Source organism: Cornus florida, unplaced genomic scaffold (genome assembly GCF_030987335.1).
Source record: "Cornus florida cultivar Cherokee Brave unplaced genomic scaffold, ASM3098733v1 CherokeeBrave_3.0.0_Hap2_Chr11, whole genome shotgun sequence".
Classification (NCBI taxonomy): Eukaryota; Viridiplantae; Streptophyta; class Magnoliopsida; order Cornales; family Cornaceae; genus Cornus; species Cornus florida.
In genome coordinates this window covers 41,703,750-41,714,542 of record NW_026775581.1, presented here as the reverse complement: position 1 = coordinate 41,714,542, position 10,793 = coordinate 41,703,750, and the positions used below count along the sequence as shown (strand labels likewise).

The following is a 10,793-nucleotide window of genomic DNA, read 5'->3' as shown; positions in this document are numbered from 1 at the left end:
GTGATTTAAATATTTTTATACTTATACAAGTCTGCCATGAGTGACAAAATTGCAAAATTATGATCAATTGTCCCGAAACTGATTCAGTTTATTTGAGAAAATTGTACAATTTTTTTTTTTTTTTTTTTTTGATTAACTGGTTCCTGAAACTGTCAACCAAAACTTAGTTAATTATTAAATAAATAAATAAATAACATTGAGCTTTCAGGGTGAGAGGTAGGTCAGTGGTATTGTTTAAGGCAATGGTCTAATCAAGATCGACCCGGACTAAAAAACAAAAACCGGCATCGTTTGAAATAGTCTTGCCCTCTCACTTTGAAGAAAGAATCACTCAAACAGAGCGCGTAGAAAATTTTCAATTAAAGTCCCTGGACCCCTGCTTGTATTCATTGCTAGTCAAGATAAATTTTGAGAATATGAGAATTTAATTCTACTAAAACCAAAGACTACAATATATATATATAAATATTGAAAGGTTAAACACTACACAATACAGTCAAAAGGTTTCTTTAATATCAGTTATAAACTATTGCCTTGTCTAATGGAAGCGTTTACTCTTGAAAGACAGACGACGAATCTGTCACAAATAAATATATATATGTATGGATATCTACTGTATATTCTTCACTCGGTTTTGATCGCATGGCTACAGTCAATTCCTTTATTATATGCAAAGTTGACCCAGCACCTGCATGGAAAATTTCCGTACAAAACACAAGACATTGTTGGTGTGCTATGCCTATAAAAGAACCATTGCTCCTCAAAACATTTCATACTTGATCATATCATCCTCTCTATCTCTCCCTCTCTATATATCTCTCTGTAATAATTTAAGTTTCACACACTAAATCTCTCTCTCTCTCACTCGATTTATATATATATTAAGATCATGAAGTTAGAAGTACAGAAAAGATATGCTTTGCTACTAGCAGCAAAGGATTCAGAGTATGTGAAGGAAGTGTATGGTGGGTATTTCAATGTGTTTGTTGCAGCTTTTGGGGAAGAAGGAGAGAGGTGGGACTTGTTTAGGGTTGTTGAAGGAGAGTTTCCGGACATGAATGAGCTCCAAAACTATGATGGCTTTGTGGTCAGTGGTAGCCCTTTCGATGCTTATGGCAATGACCCTTGGGTTCTCAAGCTTTGCTTTCTTTTGCAAACCCTAGACTCCATGCATAAGAAAGTCCTTGGTATTTGCTTTGGACACCAGGTAATTAAATTCCACTACTTTTCACATTATATATATAATTCATATCGTGTTTACAAATATTCGATTCATTGAAAAAGAAACTAATCCGTGGTTATATATATATATATATATATATATATATAGGTTTTGTGCAGATCATTGGGTGGAAAAGTTGGGAAGGCAAACACTGGTTGGGATATTGGACTAAGAAAAGTGAAATTTGTGAAAGATTTCTCCCCATGCAGTTTCCTAGAAGGGTCGGACAAAATTCCAGCAGCCCTTTCAATCATTGAATGCCATCAAGATGAGGTATGGGAGGTTCCCGTGGGTGCTGAAGTGATTGCATATTCAGATAAAACGGGAGTAGAAATGTACACCATTGGAAACCACATTCTAGGAATCCAAGGGCATCCGGAGTACACCAAAGACATTCTTAACAATCTCATCGATCGTCTTCTCACAAACGAATCTATAGAGGTACGTAGTACGTACTAAGTTTTCACTCCATTCATTTTTCATGTAATTAACTTCATTTCCCTTTCTCTTGAGCTCATTATGGTTACTTGATTATTATTTGCAGAAAAGTTTTGCTGAAGAGGCCAAGTCGAAATTGCAGATTGCCGAACCAGATAGAAAGTGTTGGGGAAAGATTTGCAGAGGCTTCCTCAAGGGGAGATGGAATTAACTAGCAAGCAAGCTAATTAATTGCATATATAACCAATTCAAAGTTTTGTTATGATCTCTTTATTCGTTTTATATAACCAAATTGGTTATATAGTATTTACAGAAAATATAAACTGGTTATATAGCATAACCAAGTCCCATACAATGTACACTCTTTGATTTGATAATGAAGAAATAAATACGGAGCATTGAAAATAAAATTGCTTCTCTGCCTGCAGTCACAATTTACACAGAATATTTGGGGTGAATGTAACTTGACGCGCATGAAAAATTATACTGTGTGATGTGGTATACTTTATGAAATGGATTAAAAAACTATATTTAAGGTGGGTTTAATTCACTGAGTACTTGATTTAATCATATAAACATTCAATTCAATTCAACACACACACACACACATGTATTGTCTCGATCTCATTCAAAAATTTATAGGCAAACATTGCTCAATGCATATATAACCAAACTTTCGTTATGATCGATCTCTTTATTATACTTTTAGAATAACCAACTTGGTTAGATTTACCGAAAAAAAAAAAATAACCAACTTGGTTATAAAGTCTTTACCCAAAAAAAAACTTGGTTATAAAGTGTTTACTGAAAAAATAACTTTTTAAATTTACAAGTCGCATAGAATATTATATGCTCTTTGATCTGATAATGAAGAAATAAAAAATATTGAAAATAGGATTGTGACTGCAAAATCGAAATGATCATGGCTTGAAAGCTCAATCCTTTGCTATTACACAACCATATCTAGACTACAACTCCTCAACCCTTCAACATTTAAGCCAAGTGTTTTGAGGTTAGCTCAAATTCACTAGCTCATCCCACTCGACTGCATCTCTTGCTTCTTCCTGTTATTTTGCAGTAATTTCATATTATTTATCAAACAAGGGAGTTAATCTGAATTAGATAAAGTACATATTGGTAGGAAGTACGACCAAAAAAAAAAAAAAGGTATAGCACACAGATCCATGTGAATTGCGATAAAGAGTTGGGATAACCAACTGATTTTTTACTGCTCAATGTAGCTAAAAGAACTTGTCCACAAAATAGATATATGTTGGAAGCTAACTCTAGTGAGGGCAGTCCCCATAGAGTCGGACATTTCCCACAAAATAGAAATAACAATTTGATAGTAACTATTAAGAGAATTTCCATCATGCAATACTTGATTTATGTTAAGCCACAACCTCCAAATTCTTTGTTAAACTTTCAAGTCCTTGGGACCATCAAGGACGTCAAAATTGTTAAGAAGCTCGTATTTTTGTCGCTTGCCCTGGGCGGTTTGATCCCATTGACGGAGCCAGTCAAGAGCATCACCTTGCATGGTTGCTGCAACATAATCGAGGAGACAATCTCTTTTCCAAATGGTTTTTTGGGTATTAACGAGAATCGCTAGAGATTGTGCCCAATCGTCGATGATCTTGAGATGATCTTTGTACGGGACGTGAGTAAGATCAAGATAAGTACCATTTTGTGAAATAGGGTACTTGTTGAGATCATCCTTACAGGCGAACGTAGGATAGGTCATATACTAATAATTATATGAGGCAGAAGGTTGTTTGCTTTCGGCTTTGGAGGAAGATTCGACAGGTGTGCCGGAGGCTGGAATATGCGTTTCTTCTACCTGGAGCATCTCTTCTGTTGTAGGAAAATCACCGTAGAATGATTCATCTAAAACAGTGTCCGATACTCGTTTTCTCCTGTTGGGAGAAGATGATTCGAACTGTGGTTCAACTTGAATTTCTTCATCAATAGACCCTGAGTCGTCAGAACCGTTAAATTCTTCAACATCAGATTGATCAGTTAGAACATTTATTTGTTCGTCTGATTCAGTATCACTATCCAAGATATTTAGTTGATATCCGAAGTGTGTAAGGAGATCTTCATTTTATAGAGAAGTTTCTCGTATCTGATTGACGATGTGGTTGCTTTCATCAATAAATAGTCGAGGACTAACATACATCTGTCATAAACAATATAGATAGTCGACAATGTTGTCAAATTCCTGTTTATTGTAACTCGATGATGGTTTTTCATGAATTACTTTGATATCCTCAGTACTGTAATAAAGGTTTTTTACCTTTATTTTGGAAATAGACGTAAATTGTTTATCTACTTTAGGATCTGGAGGATCTAATTTTGGATCAGGAGGATAAAGATCAGATAACTTTACTTTCTTAAGTTTTTCTAAATCAATAGTCATCTGGTGAATCTGATCTTTTAGATCCAGATTGTTAGATAGCTGGATAATCTATGTTAGAGTATCAAGCTTATCGTTCAAGGAAATTACTCCTTGTTGCAAATCAGCAAATGAAGTTTCCAGTTGAGAATTTGTTGATTACAGATTAATCTGAAATGTATCTTTCCATTCATTAACCATGTCAATTAAAAAGTTCATACCGGTGCCAATCTGGTTAAGATTGAGCGGATCTAAAGTTAGATAGTGTGGTATATGACTATATTTAATAGGGTCTTTACCTACTATATTACAGATATATCTTACAGAGGTAGATTGTGCCATGAGAAACAGTTAATGGTTCTTAAGACCTTTTAATTCCTGTTAAGGTGCCTAAAACCAGAGAATCCTGTTTAAAAGCTTTTGAAGTCAATAGTGGTATTGCCACTGAATTGTTCAAGAATCCTTTGGGAAAAGATTTTGAACTTAGAAGCCTTGTATAGATCTTTGGTTTTCAGTTTCTGGAGTTTGGCTAACTGAATGAGTTGTTCGTTCGTAAACTGGACTTCTTCTCCAATAACATTGCTGAGTTTAATGTTAGAGGATTCTTTTTCAGGATGAGAGGTGAAGTGAAGCATGTGTACTTCTTCAACGCCATCGTTGTAATCTGATTCACTGGACATTTCGTAAAGAATATCTTCAGAATCAAAGAGGTCGCTACCATAGACGACACAGAGGTCTTCTGAGACAATCCTTTTGACAATCTTAGAAGGGCTTTTGCCTTTGTTTGGGCAATTTGGGGTGATATGACCAGGCTCATTGCATATGTAACATTTGTAATCTTTCTTTTTAGAAGATGTTGTGCCCTTTTTGTTGGATTTAGATTTAGAAGTATTTGGTTTGATATACTTCTTTTTCTTTTGAATAGGCTTTTTGCCTTTCTTCCATTTGCACCACTTAAAACGTTTATTATGCTGAGGAGCAGACTTGCTTGGAGCACAACCGATTTTCCATGTTTCTTGGAGAATCTTGTCACAACAGCGTTGACCGGCTGGTGTGTTGCTGATCTGATTTTTGACCTGCTTCTTAGCCTTGGCTTCTAAACCATTTTCGTTTATGAGCCTATAGAAGTAGTTGGTTCGAAAGCTGAAGGTTATCGATTCGGTTGATTCGTGTAAGGAAGCCTGGGTAGCCTTTTATAGCTAATTCGTCCCAAGGACTTGGAAGTTTAACAAAGAATTGGGGTAACCAATGATCAATGCTAGTGATTGGAAGACGTCGAAAATACTTGCTAAACATTATGACGTATTCGAGAAAACGACAAATATCGCATAATTCGATTTTAGAAAGAGCGAAATTTGCATCATCTGAAAGGAGTTGTTCTCGTGTATGACCAACGAGTTCTTCTTTTAGGATTTTAACAAACCCGCGTAAGACACCGTCATGGTCGTCAAAATTGTTAAGAAGCTCATCTTTCTGTCGCTTGCCCTGGGCGGTTTGATCCCATTGATAGAGCCAATCAAGAGCATCACCTTGCAGGGTTGCTCCAATATAATCATGGAAATGATCTCTTTTCCAAATGGTTTTTTGTTTATTAACGAGAATCGCTAGAGATTGTGCCCATTCGTCGATGGTCTTCAGATGATCTTCGTATGGGACATGAGTGGGATCAAGATAAGTACCATTTTGTGAAATAGGGTACTTATTGAGATCATCCTTACGGGCGAACGTAGGATAGGTCATATACTCATAATTATATGAGGCAGAAGGTTGTTTGCCTTCGGCTTTGGAGGAAGATTGGGCAGGTGTGCCGGAGGCTGGAATATGTGTTTCTTCCGCCATGAGCATCTCTTCTGTTGTAGAAAAATCACCGTAGAATGATTCATCTAAAATAGTGTTCGATACTTATTTTCTCCTATTGGGAGAAGATGATTTGGGCTGTGGTTCAGCTTGAATTTCTTCATTAACAGAATCTGAGTCGTGAGAACCGTTAAATTCTTCAACATCAGATTGATCAGTTAGAACATTTATTTATTCGTCTGATTCAGTATCACTATCTGAGATATTTAGTCGATATCCGAAATGTGTAAGAAGATCTTCATTTTGTAGAGAAGTTTCTCGTATCTGATTGACGATGCAGTTGCTTTCATCAATAGATAGTCGAAGACTGACATACATCTATTGTAGACAATTTAGATAGTCGACAATGTTGTCAAATTCATGTTTATTGTAACTCGATGATGGTTTTTCATGAATTACTTTGATATCCTCAGTACCGTAATAAAGGTTTTTTACCTTTATTTTAGAAACAGACGTAGATTGTTTATCTACTTTAAGATCGGAGGATTTAATTTTGGATCGGGAGGATAAAGATCAGATAACTATACTTTCTTGAGTTTTGCTAAATCGATAGTCATCTAGTGAATCTGATATTTTAGATCCTGATTATCAGATAGCTGGTAATCTGTGTTAGAGTATCAAGCTTATCGTTCAAGGAAATTACTCCTTGTTGCAAATCATCAAATGAGGTTTCCATTTGAGAATTTGTTGATTCCAGATTAATCTTGAATGTATCTTTCCATTCATTAACCATGTCAATTAAAAAGTTCATACCGGTGCCAATCTGGTTAAGATTGAGCGGATCTAAAGTTAGATAGTGTGGTATATGACTCTATTTATTAGGGTCTTTACCTACTATATTACAGATACGTACTACAGGGGTAGATTGTGCCATGAAAAATAGTTAATGGTTCTTAAGACCTTTTGATTCCTGTTAAGGTGCCTAAAACCAGATAATCCTGTTTAAAAGCTTTTGAAGTCAATAGTGGTAGTGCCACTGAATTGTTCAAGAATCTTTTTGGAAAAGATTTTGAATTGGTCTTGTATTGATCTTCGGTTTTCAATTTCTGGAGTTTGGCGAACTAAATGATTTGTTCATTTGTAAACTGGACTTCTTCTCCAATAACATTGTTGAGTTTAATGTTAGAGGATTCTTCTTCAGGATGAGAGGTGAAGTGAAACATGTGTACTTCTTCATCGCCATCGCTGGAATCGGATTCACTGGACATTTCGTAAAGAATATCTTCAGAATCAAAGAGGTCGCTACCATAGACGACGCAGAGGTCTTCTGAGACAATCCTTTTGACCATCTTAGAAGCGTCTTTGCCTTTGTTTGGGCAATTTAGGGCGATATGACTAGGCATATTGTAGATGTAGCATTTGCAATCTTTCTTTTTAGAAAATGTTGTGCCCTTTTTATTGGATTTAGATTTAGAAGTATTTGGTTTGATATACTTCTTTTTCTTTTGAATAGGCTTTTTGCCCTTCTTCCATTTGCGCCACTTAAAGTGTTTCTTATGCTGAGGAACAGACTTGCTTGGAGCACAGCCGATTTTCCATGTTTCTTGGAGAATCTTGTCGCAACAGCGCTGACCGGCTGGTGTGTTGCTGATCTGATTTTTGACCTGCTTCTTAGCCTTGGCCTCTAAACATTCTTCATTTATGAGCCTATAGATGTAATTGGTTTAAAAGCCGAGGTTATCGGTTTAGTTAATTCATGTAAGAAAGTCTGGGTAGCCTTTTATAGCTAATTCGTCCCTAGAACTTGGAAGTTTAACAAAGAATTGGGGTAACCAATGATCAATGCTAGTGATCGGAAGACGTTGAAAATACTTCTTAAACATTTTGACGTATTCGGGAAAACGACAAATATCGCATAATTCGATTTTCGAAAAAACAAAATTTGCATCATTTGAAAGGAGTTGTTCTCGTGTATGACCAATGAGTTCTTCTTTTAGGATTTTGACAAATCCGCGTAAGACACTGTCAAGGTTGTCAAAATTGTTAAGAAGCTCGTCTTTCTGTCGCTTGCCCTGGGCGGTTTGATCCCATTGACGGAGCCAGTCAATAGCATCACCTTGCAGGGTTGCTGTAATATAATCTAGGAAACAATCGCTTTTCCAAATAGTTTTTTGGTTATTAATGAGAATCGTTAGAGATTGTGCCCGTTCATCGATGGTCTTGAGATGATCTTTGTAAGGGACGTAAGTAAAATCAAGATAAGAACTATTTTGTGAAATACGGTACTTGTTGAGATCATCCTTACGAGCGAACGTAGGATAGGTCATGTACTCATAATTATATAAGGCAGAAGGTTGTTTACCTTCGGTTTTGGAGGAAGATTCGGCAGGTATACCGGAGGCTGGAATATGCATTTCTTCCGCCGGGAGCATCTCTTCTATTGTAGGAAAATCACCGTAAAATGATTCATCTAAAATAATGTCCGATACTCATTTTCTCATGTTTGGAGAAGATGATTTGGGCTGTGGTTCAGCTTGAATTTCTTCATCAATAGACTTTGAGTCGTCAGAACCGTTAAATTCTTCAACATCAGATTGATCAGTTAGAACATTTATTTGTTCGTCTGATTCAGTATCACTATCGGAGATATTTAGTTGATATCCGAAGTGTGTAAGGAGATCTTCATTTTGTAGAGAAGTTTCTCGTATCTGATTGACGATGTGGTTGCTTTCATCAATAAATAGTCGAGGACTGACATACATCAGTCGTAGACAATTTAGATAGTCGAAAATGTTGTCAAATTCCTATTTATTGTAACTCGATGATGGTTTATCATAAATTCCATTGATATCCTCAGTACCGTAATAAAGGGTTTTTACCTTTATTTTGGAAATAGAGGTAGATTGTTTATCTACTTTAGGATCTGGAGGATCTAATTTTGGATTAGGAGGATAAAGATTAGATAACTTTACTTTCTTGAGTTTTTCTAAATCAATATTCAACTGGTGAATCTGATCTTTTAGATCCTGATTGTTAGATAGCTGGATAATTTGTGTTAGAGTATCAAGCTTATCGTTCAAGGAAATTACTCCTTGTTGCAAATTATCAAATGAGGTTTCCATTTGAGAATTTGTTGAATACAGATTAATCTGGAATGTATCTTTCCATTCATTAACCATGTCAATTAAAAAGTTCATACCGGTGCCAATCTGGTTAAGATTGAGCGGATCTAAAGTTAGATAGTGTGGTATATGACTATATTTAATAGGGTCTTTACCTACTATATTACAGATACATCTTACAGAGGTAGATTGTGCCAAGAGAAACAGTTAATGGTTCTTAAGACCTTTTAATTCCTGTTAAGGTGCCTAAAACCAGATAATCCTGTTTAAAAGCTTTTGAAGTCAATAGTGGTATTGCCACTGAATTGTTCATGAATCCTTTGGGAAAAGATTTTGAACTTAGAAGCCTTGTATAGATCTTCGGTTTTCAGTTTCTGGAGTTTGGCGAACTTAATGAGTTGTTTGTTCCTAAACTACACTTCTTCTCCAATAACATTGCTGAGTTTAATCTTAGAGGATTCTTTTTCAGGATGAGAGGTGAAGTGAAGCATGTGTACTTCTTCATCGCCATCGTTGGAATCTAATTCACTGGACATTTCATAAAGAATATCTTCAGAATCAAAGAGGTCGCTACCATAGACGACACAGAGGTCTTTTGAGACAATCCTTTTGACCATCTTAGAAGCGTCTTTGCCTTTATTTGGGCAATTTGGGGCGATATGACCAGGCTTATTGCAGATGCAGCATTTGCAATCTTTCTTTTTAGAAGATGTTTTGCCCTTTTGTTGGATTTAGATTTAGAAGTATTTGGTTTGATATACTTCTTTTTTTTTTTAATAGGCTTTTTGCCTTTCTTCCATTTGCGCCACTTAAAGCGTTTCTTATACTCAGGAATAGACTTGCTTGGAGCACAACCGATTTTCCATGTTTCTTGGAGAATCTTGTCGCAACAGCGCTGACCGGCTGGTGTGTTACTGATCTGATTTTTGACCTACTTCTTAGCCTTGGCTTCTAAACATTTTTCGTTTATGAGCCTACAGATGTAGTTGGTTCGGAAGCTGAGGTTATCGGTTTAGTTGATTCGTGTAAGGAAGTCTGGGTAGCCTTCTATAGCTAATTCGTCCCAAGGACTTAGAAGTTTAACAAAGAATTGGGCTAACCAATGATCAATTCTAATGATCGGAAGATGTCCAAAATACTTGCTAAACATTTTGACGTATACGAGAAAACGACAAATATCGCATAATTCGATTTTAAAAAGAGCGAAATTTGCATCATCTGAAAGGAGTTGTTCTCGTGTATGACCAACGAGTTCTTCTTTTAGGATTTTAACAAACCCGCGTAAGACACTGTCAATGTCATTAAAATTGTTAAGAAGCTCGTCTTTCTGTCGCTTGCCCTGGGCGGTTTGATCCCATTGATGGAGCGAGTCAATAGCATCACCTTTCAGGGTTGCTGTAATATAATCGAGAAAACGATCTCTTTTCCAAATGGTTTCTTGGTTATTAACTAGAATCGCTAGAGATTGTGCCCATTCGTCGATGGTCTTGAGATGATCTTTGTACTGGACGTGAGTAAGATCAAGATAAGAACCATTTTGTAAAATAGGGAACTTGTTGAGATCATCCTTACGGGCGAACGTAGGATAGGTCATGTACTCATAATTATATGAGCCAGAAGGTTGTTTGCCTTCGGCTTTGGAGGAAAATTTGGCAGGTATGCCGGAGGCTGGAATATGCGTTTCTTCTGCAGTGAACATCTCTTCTATTGTAGGAAAATCACCGTAGAATGATTCATCTAAAATAGTGTCCGATACTCATTTTTTCCTGTTGGGAGAAGATGATTCGAACTGTGGTTCAGCTTGAATTTCTTCATCAAC

At 36.3% G+C, this 10,793-nt stretch overlaps 1 protein-coding gene across 1 annotated transcript; it reads left to right on the top strand.

Annotated features, from left to right (window-relative positions):
* The first annotated feature begins 701 nt into the window (after nt 1-701).
* Nucleotides 702-2,076, top strand: LOC132285015 (gamma-glutamyl peptidase 5-like). The gene is made up of 3 exons (XM_059787172.1): nt 702-1,207; nt 1,331-1,663; nt 1,767-2,076. Exons 1-3 carry the CDS (start codon nt 890-892, stop codon nt 1,869-1,871), a joined length of 756 nt encoding a protein of 251 aa, XP_059643155.1. The 5' UTR covers nt 702-889; the 3' UTR covers nt 1,872-2,076.
* Nucleotides 2,077-10,793: the final 8,717 nt, after the last annotated feature.

What these genes read in the sequence shown, in the direction of transcription:
- LOC132285015 (XM_059787172.1), top strand. Translation starts at nt 890, where the DNA reads ATGAAGTTAGAAGTACAGAAAAGATATGCTTTGCTACTAGCAGCAAAG. An exon ending in GTATTTGCTTTGGACACCAG is followed by an intron (nt 1,208 to 1,330) that starts GTAATTAAATTC and finishes ATATATATATAG; the next exon opens with GTTTTGTGCAGATCATTGGG. An exon ending in TCACAAACGAATCTATAGAG is followed by an intron (nt 1,664 to 1,766) that starts GTACGTAGTACG and finishes TATTATTTGCAG; the next exon opens with AAAAGTTTTGCTGAAGAGGC.